This window comes from Vollenhovia emeryi, unplaced genomic scaffold, assembly GCF_000949405.1.
Source record: "Vollenhovia emeryi isolate VEMERY1.0 unplaced genomic scaffold, V.emery_V1.0 DF939210.1, whole genome shotgun sequence".
NCBI classification, from domain to species: Eukaryota; Metazoa; Arthropoda; class Insecta; order Hymenoptera; family Formicidae; genus Vollenhovia; species Vollenhovia emeryi.
In genome coordinates, this window is record NW_011967156.1 from 634,217 (window position 1) to 646,198 (window position 11,982).

The 11,982-nt window shown below is 48.9% G+C and overlaps 2 protein-coding genes across 2 annotated transcripts; both read left to right on the top strand.

The window, feature by feature from the left end:
* The first annotated feature begins 432 nt into the window (after positions 1 to 432).
* Positions 433 to 4,782, top strand: LOC105561203. Its single transcript, XM_012010974.1, has 2 exons — positions 433 to 608; positions 4,610 to 4,782. Exons 1-2 carry the CDS (start codon positions 461 to 463, stop codon positions 4,765 to 4,767), a joined length of 306 nt encoding a protein of 101 aa, XP_011866364.1. The 5' UTR covers positions 433 to 460; the 3' UTR covers positions 4,768 to 4,782.
* Positions 4,443 to 11,827, top strand: LOC105561202 (dual specificity protein phosphatase Mpk3). Its single transcript, XM_012010973.1, has 4 exons — positions 4,443 to 5,182; positions 6,230 to 6,415; positions 6,590 to 6,832; positions 8,008 to 11,827. Exons 1-4 carry the CDS (start codon positions 4,795 to 4,797, stop codon positions 8,382 to 8,384), a joined length of 1,194 nt encoding a protein of 397 aa, XP_011866363.1. The 5' UTR covers positions 4,443 to 4,794; the 3' UTR covers positions 8,385 to 11,827.
* The last annotated feature ends 155 nt before the right edge of the window (positions 11,828 to 11,982 follow it).

The window sequence follows — 11,982 nt, forward strand, 5'->3', positions numbered from 1 at the left end:
CAGCCTCCGTCTTCTGCTTTAATGTTAAAGCCTCCGCCAGCCATCCGAGCGTTATCGAGCGTCAGCGTGAAAGGGGTGTGCGTGTGTATGTGTGCGCGCGCGCGCGCACGTGTGGAAGGACGGTCGGGTGTGCTCACCTTACCCGGCACCCACGCGGATCGAATCTAATTCGTCGGCACGCGTCCGGATGCCCGCGGAAGGTCACAGACGCCCGCGGCCCTTTCTCTACTCCTCCCCCTCCCGCCACGCTCCCCGCGCCGTTGCCCTGCTCCAGCTTGTCCTGTATCACCCTCGCTCTCTGTCCTATTTCCCACCCTCAACCCGTCCTTCACCCTCGCGGGGTACAGCGCGCGCGCGCGCGCGCGCTGGAGCGCGATGAGGCGGCGGTGGCGGCGGTGGTGGCGGGCGGCGGCGACGGCCGTGTGATCGAACGCGAAAATCTTCAACGACAGCCGCCCAAATGAATGGAATGCCGACCTACGCCTGGCACAGTCGTCTGATAGGCTGCCGTCCCCTCCTGCACAGGGTGAAAGAGAACAAACGAGCCGAGCCGAGCCGAGCCGAGCGCGATCAACGGGCGAGGCCGAGGACGGGGCTCCGTGTAAACGGTAAGGGCCAAGGCCGTATCACTCGATGGCACGTTTTGCTGTCCTACCGCCGCGCGTTATTCGTCTCGAACCCCTTCGCAGCTCGCGTTTCCCGAGCGCGACGTGTTACGCTGCGCCAAGTGCGCCGCGGCGTGGGCGAACTCGCGTCGAAAGTTGAAGTCGAACTTTAAATTGGACACCCACCTGTCCGCGGCAATTCTGCAGGTCTCGACACTCAGCGTCTCGCTGATCGTGCGAGTCCGAAGTTTCTCCAAGTCTAAACCTGCCTGGAGACTAAGATCCTCTTGTGCGTTCGCGCTTCTAAACCGCGCTTCGAATTCCTTTCTCCCTATATCGATTATAGTCATTCATGTTCGCGTAGTACGGGTGGTTTTTCAAAACAATCGACTTCGGTTCTCGCGCTCGTACCAAGCGACGCCTACACATCTCGCGCGTAACTGATGGCGGAAAAACTCGAGAACCGAGACTGTTGTTCTTACGAGTTTTCGCCCCCATTGACAATTTGCGATGTCACGCTCTACCAACGATGACAGACGATAACATATTGTATTTGTAATGCATCTCAATTGATGATTCAATACGTTGCAGTCTAGATCGTTTGTGTTATCAAGCGTCACTCGACAATATGAACATTTACTGATGTTAATATATTTCTATCTTAAATATTGAGACGGAAAACTTATGGTCAACCCAACTGGCTGGTTAATTAATTTATTTATTACACAACGTTTCGACCCTATTCTTTTGGGTCCTTTTCGAGTGACACTGCAAATCGACATTTTTATCTTAAATAAAGAATCCTATTTTTCCCAGCACTTACATCTTTCACCTTCCAATCTTTCAACGCACCCTTTTTCGTACTTAATTTTATTCCTGCACTGAGACAAATGTGCGATTAAATATAATCGGATAATCCAATTGCATAATAACAAACGGATATATCCGATGAAAAATGTGATCGGTTTTCCGATCAAATTCCATGGCCAACTGCATTTCGTCGGATACGCAATTCAATCGGAAGAATTAACAATCGGAAACACTATTCAATTGGTTTATCCGATGGAAATATTTCTCAGTGTGTGCACATAAAATTTATGTCATAAACCCACGATATCACACTGAGAAAAATTTTCATCGGATAAACCAATTAAACAGTGTTTCCGATGGTTAATTTTTCCGATTAAATTATGGATACATCCGATGAAATTTATCCGATGAAATGCAGTTACCGATGAACTTTGAAAAACCGATCACATTTCTCATCGGATATACAATTTAATCGGATATATCCGTTTGTTATTATGTAATTGGATTATCCGATTATATTTAATCGGACATTTTTCTCAGTGCACTTAAGTTTTCGAGCGAGAGGAGGACCATTGTGTCCACTTGGAGGAATTTCTTTCTAATCTAAGCGAGAAATCGCTTTCCTTTCTTCCCTACATTCCGGACTCACATTCTTGTGTAATCTCGACATAATCGAGACAGGCTCCTAATACGAGACAGCGGGGTTTCCACCAAATTAATAGGCATCGTCTGTCGGTCCCATCGTGAATTTATCAGCCCCGGAGCGAGAGCTGTTTGGTGTAATTCCGGCGCCTTTAACGGCGCCCATACGCAACGGCGAGGCACGGGCGCGCGTTAGAAGCGCTATCGTGCGCCTCCGCGAAGTCGGGATTGATCCCGCGAGACGGAGGGGTCATTGTTTGGTCGCGTATATCTGGCAAAATCGTTAACGCGCTCGGTGCTAGGCCGCGCTGCACGGATTTAGGTGCACCGCGGAGCGGGCGCCACGCCGTACACGCTAACGGCGGCGCGCGTATAGCCACGCGATATCGTGACTTATCGATCGGCGGCGGACGCGGCGCGCGATCAAAATTATGCCGCTTTACAAATAGCCGCCGACAAACGCCCGTCGTCGCGTAACCCCGGCGCATCCCGGGGACGGTATTCGCGCGCCCCCGGATGTGCCGCGACAATTGGACGCTGCTGATCGCCGACGGCAGGTCGGACACGGTTCGGCAACAATGAGCGTGACGGAAGAGTTCATTACATAGGACATACGTGCATACGCGGTAAATAGATAACGGGAGGAAAGTGGCGATATTGATTCGATCGTCGAGAGAGACGGGTACGACCGAGAAGGAACTAACCTGAGCTACGCGGGGGTCGCGGTGGGACGGGGGGGGGGGGGGGGGAAGGAGACGCAGAGGGCGGGCGGCCCGCGGCCGCGCGGGCCCCGCCGCGGGAGCGGCCGGGGCCCGCCGGGGTGCGGGCGGGTCAAACGGGCGGGTCCCCGCCCCCCCCCCCCCCCCCCCCCCTCCCCCCCCTCTCTCGTCTCCCACGCACACTCGCTCGCTCCTTCTCGCTCGCTCCTCCTCTCACTCCGCTTCTAGCGCACGGGTTGCGATAACACGCGCCCACGCACGCGTGAGTGGGAGAGAGAGAGAAAGAGAGAGCGTGTAACGTGCGGTGGCCCATTCCGCCGCCATTCTCCCCTTCGTCGCGCCGCTGCGCGCGAAGCCACTCCGTACCGCTTCAACGACGGCTTCAGTCAGCACCGACCCCCGACCCAGCCTCTACCCACGCCTCGTTAATGGAAACATCTTTTGTCAATGAACTGACGTCAGCCCGCGCGCCGATTGGCCGGCCGCGCGGGCCCACGTGACCGCCGGCGAATCGGCGCGCACGGCGGCCGCGTCTCACCCCTGCGCGCGACGTACCGAGCGCCGTCGTTCCATTCTTCGACGCGAACGGACGTTCGTAAGGTGTGGCCTGCGACGGGTGAGCGCGACGGTGCACTCGTAGCCGTGAGAACAATAAAAGAAACCGAGAAAACACTCGTGCGGGCGACACGAAAGAAAGAGAGAGAGAGAGAAAAGTGAGCGGAAGAAGGGAGGCGCGCAAGAGCGTTTTGTGACATACTCGAGGCCGTTGAGAAGCTCCTCTCGACCGAGAAGATCGGCCGACCCTTTCGGCGAGGAATTCCAGATCCCGCGGTGGGGACGGCGATGTTGGAGGGATTCGCTAGGTGAGAGGGGGGGGGGTAGCCGGGAGAGGAAGGAAACCGATCTCGGACGGGATACGGAAACGCGCGGCGGGTACGGACGGGAGCGCGCGTACGCGGTCCAGCGTGTGCGTGGCGGCGGGCCTACGCTCTGCCGAGGGGGAGGGGGAGGCGGTCGCGGCGCTCGCGCGCGCGCGAACGGACGACGAGGATGCAACGATCGCGGGCCGCGGCGGTGGCGGCCGGGGGGGGGGGCGCGGAGCGGGTTCGCGCGAGCGCCGCGGGTCGGCGGGCGCGCGGAGGATAGAGTGAGCGCGCGGCGGTCGCTCTCGGGTCTCGGGCGTGCATCTGCCGCGCGGCGCGCGTAAACATTTTACAGCCGTGCCGTTAATTGGCCGCGCGCCGTCTTGATTCACGAGGAGATCGATAACCGGGACGCGCCGGCGGCGACGATTGTGCGGCGACGGCGACGGCGGCGGCGAAGCGAGAGGAGAGGGCGGCGTAACATACGCGGCGCGGCGTAGTATCTCGCAGGAAGTGCGATGGCAAACGCGTGAGAACCCGTCGGGTCGCGCCGTCGAGCGGTTGGTGAGCGTGTCCGAGCGCGACTCCGTCCTCCGGATGCGCCGTCCGGCGAGCGCGCGGCTCTCCCCGTAGTGCCATTTCGCGTCGCGCCGCGTCCGAGTAAATATTAATCGCGCGGGGGAGACGCGCGTGCACGCAGCCCACTACGGACGCACGCGCGCCCGCGCGCGCGCGCGCGCGCGCTCCCGCACGCTCTCCGTTCATTCGCTTCCATTGTGGAGTAAACGTGCGACGGGGCTGACGGGACGAGGCTCGCGCGCGCTCGCGCTCTATCTGTCTCTCTCTCTCTCTCCCTCTCGGCTCCGACGGGCGACGGACGCGAGACTCCGTACGCGCTGGCCCGGCACCCGAGTGAGACGACGACCACCAGCGAGACGACGACGGTGCCGCAGTTTGTTGTTTATCGCAGGCGCCGCGTCCGACGATGACGGCACTCGAACGCCGCGGTTGGTTCGCGGGAGAGACACAGTGACCGAACGGGACATCGGGATTCGCTGGGCTGTTGGCCGCGCGTGTGACGACGACGACGACGACGACGCCGACGACGCCGAGTGTTGCCGAGCGTAAATAGTGCCGCTGGAAGATCCCCCCGAGATGCCCGACAGCGCGATGGAGGAGGACCTCCTGGGCCCGGAGTGGCTGTTCGGCGAGCTGAGATCGCAGGACGGTCCCAGCAAGCTTCTCATTCTGGACTGTAGGGCACACTCCGACTTCTCCGACGCTCACATAAGGGGCTCGGTGCCGCTGACCATACCCAGTATCATGCTGCGACGACTGGCTGCTGGTAAAGTGGACCTCCTGTCCACGATACGGTGCTTAGATCTGAGAAACAGAGTGGAGACGTTTCTGTGCGGGGACGCGAGCAGGCGGGGGACGTTTGTGCTAATCGGCGACTCCACGGATGCGGGTCATCACGGTGAGACGCTGCAGGTTTTGAGCCGGAGACTTAAGAGCAGCGGGGGACACGTCGCCGCCTTGATCGGTGAGAGAGAGAGCTCGGCTCTTCTTCCTGCCCCCCGCGAGTCGCGCGATCCGCCGTAGCTCGAGTCCCGGTTGGGGTACGCGTCGCCCCCCTCGCAAATCCGAGTGATCGATGTGGTGCGGCGGGTCCGGGGACCCGCGCGGACCTTACGCACCGCGGCATCAACGTTCTCCAGTTGCCGCCGGGATTATCGCCGGCGACCGCGCTCGAGCGAGCCCGTTTTAATAAAGGCGAATCTAAATTTAGCTGCTAAACGTCACGCGATAATTGCTAATTATAACTCTGCATTCCTATTATTTCGTTGTCGCGTTGCCGCGCACGGACCGGCGACGGTAATTGTGATGTAGAAAGGCCCTCGGGGGAGGGGAGGGGGGAAGGAGAGAGAGAGAGAGAGAGAGAGAAGTAACAGTCGAAGCACAGGGACTGCTTGTGAATGAAATATTGATTTATGTGGGAGGCATTCCGGTAGAACCAGACACTTAATTCTATAGCCGGCCTTTATCAGGCTTTAGATAAAACTGTTCAGTCATTCAACGTTTCGTTCGACAGCGAGAAATTTTGCCGATTGCAAATGTATTAATACGCGCATTGTAACGCAAAATAGAACGGTGCCTCCTTGCCTCGATTCCGTTCTACGATCTCGTCGGCGAGAGACTGGATCGAGGAGTCGCGGGAACGCGCGCGAGATCCTTACGCTTTTCGAAATGCTACGCGCAAAATTCGAGGGTCTATTCTGTAAAACGTTAACGACGTCGTTACGCGGGCGTAATATACCACGGTGGAGCTGCGCGATGCACGTAATCGCGTCGTTAGAGTTCACGGAACGGGCCCCTTAACTTCCAAGATAAGGCAAATTTGCCGAACGCGTCATTGCAAGTCATTGAATTTGAAGGCACTATTAATATTTCCTCTCGTCGCGCGGAATAAAAGTTGTCTCGCGAGTTTACGCGCCGGGCAAATCGCGAGCGGTCTGAATCGATCTCGACTCGACTGACCCCCCTCCCCCCCCCCACATAATTTTTATTACCACATGGTATTTATTTGTAGGTGGTTTCGAAGCATTTAAAGATAAATATCCGGAGTGGTGCGAGGGTAGTCAAGCCACTAATGAATGCGACCCAGCTCAGGACAATAACGATGGCGAATTAATGGGCCTTAGATCCCTTCGAATATCTACTCCACCGATCAGGTCTTATTCGGACTCTGACAGTGACAGCACGTGTGATTCAATTGGTGAGCAGACGTTCCCTTCGTATACTCTCACTTTGGCCCAAGGGGGTATCTCATGCGGCAGTAATGCATGTACCTTAATGAAAAGCAATGTAACAATGTGAATAACACTATGATGTAGAAATATGTTGCAACGGCGTGGCGCAGTAATAGTGAATTCGTGTCTCTGCAATCCAGGTCCCGAGGAAGATAAAGATTTTCCGGTGGAAATTTTACCTCATTTGTTTCTCGGTAACGCGGCCAATAGTGAGGATCGCGAGTCTTTAGCGCGGCACAGCATACAGTACATACTCAATGTGACACCGGACTTGCCAAACGTATTTGAAAGCGGCGGCTCAATAAAGTACATGCAGATACCGATAAGCGACCACTGGAGTCAGAACTTGGCTAGTTTCTTCCCGCAGGCGATTCAGTTTATAGGTAAGTGACGCGGCGTACCGGACACACCAAGGCACACTTATTGGAAACTGTGTAAATTCGAGTAGGAAATAACAGCGTTTCTTACCGCGGTTAACGTCGAGAGTTTTTAATTTCATTTATGCCCCTTTTGAAATAAATTGCTTTTGTAGGCGATGTATCTCTTCTTTTTTAACTCGTTGCACGATACGCAAAGAGGCAAAGCGTTTCTCGCGCAAATAAAAGAAGACTCTCGGCTATTGATCGGTATTTCGTAGCCTTGCACTGTGCTGAATGAATATTTCGCTGTGAAAAAATTATGCCAACGAGACGCATCAGCGATTCATAATATCCAGAATTGAAAGAAAATATTTCGCGTGTCGTATATTAGCGCGAAAAGATGCGCAGACAAAAATTATTTCAACACGAGCACACGAGGACGCGCGCGAGTGACGTAAACTTTTATTTATTGCGCTCGGAGCTTTTTTCCGCGTCGAAATCTTGTTCCGACCGCTTCTTAAACAGGATTTCCTGTTTAAGAAGGACCCCGCGCAGCTTCTGAAAGGGGCATTCTTATAAATAGGTTCGCCTAAATAGAAACTTTCCCACGTGGCGAGCAAGCCGCACTAGACAATTAAACAACGGATGTCCGGTTAGGCCGAGAGCTATACTTAAGCCTGAATGGCGAGGTTTGGCACTGCTATTGAGCCGGCCTGACACTTTTGACTGTCCTGACACATTAGCGATCCGACTTCTTTGTTGGCGCCATTTAAACGAATTTCGTGACACGCATTGTTTTCTTTAACGCTTTCATCACAATTTTCTAATCAACGAGCACCGAGTATATATCGAGGAGTAGCTAACGCGATTGCTAATTGATATCCTCCACTTGTATCCTCGTTACACGATAGCTCTCAAATAACAACGTTATACGTTTCGTCAGAATTAATCTTAAAATATCGCGTCTTTCAATCCTTTCGACGTCAATTGATTCAACAAGTGTCTGCGTTACGCATCCTGGAAAGGCATTGCGAAATAAGCCAGGTAGCCAGCTGACGTCACTGGCTAGTCGTCAGCTGGCTACCTGGGAAGCTTGTATCTTGTATATTGCGTGAAATAAGTGTATTAAATATCAGCGCAGCAATCGATGAAATGAACGATTGTAGGATTAAAATCGCGATCCGTCGCGTATTTTTCAGAGGAGGCACGGAACTCGGATAAGGGAGTGCTGGTACATTGTTTGGCCGGGATTTCTCGATCGGTCACGATTACCGTGGCTTATCTTATGCACAAGTGCAGCCTCAGCCTGAACGACGCTTTCAACCTAGTACGTAGTAGAAAGTCCAATATCGCACCGAATTTCCACTTTATGGAGCAGTTGCACAGCTTCGAGCAGGAGTTGAGGGACCGAGGGGGAGAGAACAAAAGTACCGACCAGAGGTGCATCGGGGCATGCCGACCCAACGGGCCCTGCAATTGCCCAGCGCCCAGCTTCCTGAGCCCCATTGACCTGGGACTCAGTCCCGACTCGGGAATCGAGTTTGACAGGTGGGCGGCAAGTACACCGGCCGAATGAAACGGACTTGGGGGTACCCAATACAAATTTTAGGTCTCTCCGTCACCACGCATTATCAGGTAAATCCTGGCCGAAGGTTACGATAATGCGCTTTATCACTTTTGATATGCCAGACGAGCATTCGAGTCCGCGCCCCGCGGTATATTCCAGATGGAATGGAATATTAGACGCGTTTGGCGAGCGCCGAGAGGTAGATCTTAGGAGGCATCCGAAGTTAGTTACCGCGCCGACACTTTCCTTTCGTAACTTCTCGTTTCTTTCTAACGAGCCTCTCATTCCTAGGGTGGCTGCGCACAGCCACGTCTATCAAAGATGTACAAATTATTTAAATTCTGAATAGATATATTGAGTTTTGAAAAGATTAGTTTTCGAAGACACGCGTGCGTATCGCGACAGTTCTTCAATACTCAACGTAATGTAGAAGAAAAGGAGACGAATACTTTTGCCAAAATTTAGAAGTAATTTAGGAATGAGGGGATAATACTTAAGTAAAGAAAAAAAATATATATATATCAATTAGAAAAAGATTATCTCTTCGTTAGACCATTAGCTCTTTTCAGCGTTCAGTAATACTATGCTTCGATATATTCCTGCAGCGACGATGCCCTGTCTATCTTGAAATTTTCAATTACGGAAATCGGGCACCGTTACGTTATGCCGTCGAATCACGCTAATAGTCGATGCAGTCGTGTTGTGACTTAGGGAAAGAGTAAATGATATGGCTGTTGATGCTCTTCCGTGAAAAAGAAGAAGCAACGTTTATAATACTCTTTTCTGAATTGTTGTGGCAGCAAAGGACATTGAAAGTATTTTGTAAACGAGATCCCGTAATTTCTCATCGCGCAACAGTCGCGCAATTGTAATTGTACATTCTGATGTTATGCTTCCAAGTTTTGAGAAACCTTTAGCGTGTATAATTGTAAACGGTATGCGAGATATATCGGATTCAAGTACTATATATTCGCGAGGTAATAATGCGTACCGCCATACCTCAAGAGAGTTCTATAACATATATATATATATATATATTTTAATACTTCTTTCCCCAAATCCTTCAATTAATGAGGCTGTGTTTATTTTACTGCAAGCGGTATTTCATGCGCGAAGTAATCTCTAAAAAAACGACGAGTTCCCACCAGGCAATTAAAAGTAGTTGAAGATAAAGCATCACCGCTTAGTATGCTAAGTTTTGTGGTACAAAATTAAGGGAGCTTCTGTACACACAGGGACGAATTTAAAGCTTCACGCGAGCACGAAATAGATTCCTTCCCCTCCCTCTCCAAAAACAACCAGATTGTTTATTCGCGTAAGCTGCTAAGAATGCGCAGATATTTTCTTTCAGAAGCTAGCACTTCCGAAGTCTGGAGGCCCAAGTAAGGGCCCAAGTATCGTTCAACCTGATTCTTAAATCCGCCATTGAGCTTCTACTCAACTGTTTGTGTAAAAAGTAAAACTCAAGATTTGTAATGGGTAATTTTCCATAGTAGTTTTTCGACACACTAAAGTAACTTACGTCGGGTAATTGCCTCAATGCATTCTGACCTTCGAGATGCGCGAAAGGTATATGCACGTCGCCTCAGGTACATATGCCAGTAACTTAAGTTTAAGAGAGGACACATCTTAGGAATCAGTGCATTTCTGTAGGGCATTCCGAATCTCTCCCGCTCATGAGAAAAACCAGGCTTGTCAACGGTTTTAACGGAGTTTAGAGAAACTTGTGTCCAAGTTACTCGGAAATGGTATATGAAGGCGTTACTTTAAACTCTTATTCTTTATCAATTCTGCATGGTTGTGAAGAAATTGCTGAAAATTCAAAGAATACGCTATTGTTAATGATAAACATATAATATTTAGCCAATTAATAACGTTGTAGAAAGGCGCTCTGACTGTTTTAAGATCTTATTTTCTAAGAGCACTTCTTGACCACTTGACTGCACAGCTCTCGACAGGCCAATGCTTAAATGTGAAATTCCATGCCGACTTGATTTCCTCATTCATTTTGTCACGGTTGATCTCTTGATATATCTGTACAAAACGTCCAAATTACAGGCTTTTTTTCGATTTCGTTTTAACATTTTCTTTTTAATCTGACAATGAGATAAATGTTACTGTTAAAGTAACGCTTTCAAATATCAGAAATCGGTTTTGTCGCCAAGCAGACTCCGTCGTCACTGTTACATACAGAAATCTGAAAGATAATGGTTCCTGCACGTTACATTTTCGCTGGCATCAGAGCAACTTCGGATTTTTTACATAGATACTTTTCTACACGAGGACGTCGGGCTTGTGCATTCGTATGAAGAGACGCATCTAGCTATTTATTGCTAGTAATAACTCTCGTGCGCTAAATTGGATTCTGAATTGTATGAATCAGCACTGTTTCTATTATCTTACAGATCTCAGATATATATTGAAAGTTATTTTTGTAAAGAAAAGAAAAGAAATGCATTCACATTCCCGAGCCAAAATGGCCTGACACTAACTATCTTTCATCTACTACTATATGTATCGTTCATTGAGCATAATTGAAGTTAATATGAGTGTGTATACAAATGAATGTTATTTTTGGTGTAATAATTAACTGCAAGAGTCGCGACAATTAATAACTCGTGGCTGTTGCAGGAGTAAATTGATATATAACTAAGGAAATATGTATATATACATTATATATATAAATATAAGTATATATATTTATATATATAATATATTTATATATATATATTTGACGTTAATATAATAACAATATTCTACTATTACACTGTTGTCTGTTGTATGTTTACTGGGTGCGTGTGCCCGAGAAATTTAATCAAATATTATATGTGTATATTATATAAATTATTATTTTATATTCATCGTTGTATATATTTTAACTAATTTTCATTAGAAGTACAACTTATCTTACTTAAACTATAAGTAATCAATTGTCATTTAAGCAGGTCATTTACATTCCATACAACTAGCTTTGTCTCTTACTTTCCAAATTTGTTTGACGATGTAAAACGAAATATGTGGATTGTATACATTTATACATTGGGATATTAATATTGCCGCGGCAGTAGTAGTAATTAATTCAATTTCTATTATCTCAATGTCTAACAGTTGTTTTAATTTTTTCCTACATTGCAAATGCATATTGTTAATTAATTCATTTTTGTACTTCTGATGTAAAATCGATGATAAAATTCGGAGAAACTGCATCTTCGAATTTTGTGTCATCGAAGTATATTATAAAAATACGTATTATGTATCTCTTGACATCGTTCGTTTATTAAGAAATATTTATGTATGCTTTACGACAAGATGAAATTAAAAAGTACGTAAAAGCCCTAAAACACATATCATTTTGTCTTAGTCCCGATACAGTCAATATGTATGTCGAATAACTTTATCTTGGTCAGTTGTAATGAAGAATTGAGCAAATAAATAAATTGTTAAGATATTAATTTAGAGCTGTAATTGTATGAGTTTAACCAATAAATTGCGTACGTATTGGATAGATTGAAAATACATTTAAAGATACTGCTTGTTACTCTTGCAAAAAGTATTATGCAATTTTTGAAACCATATAAAATTATACAGATGCATCTTATACAGGGTG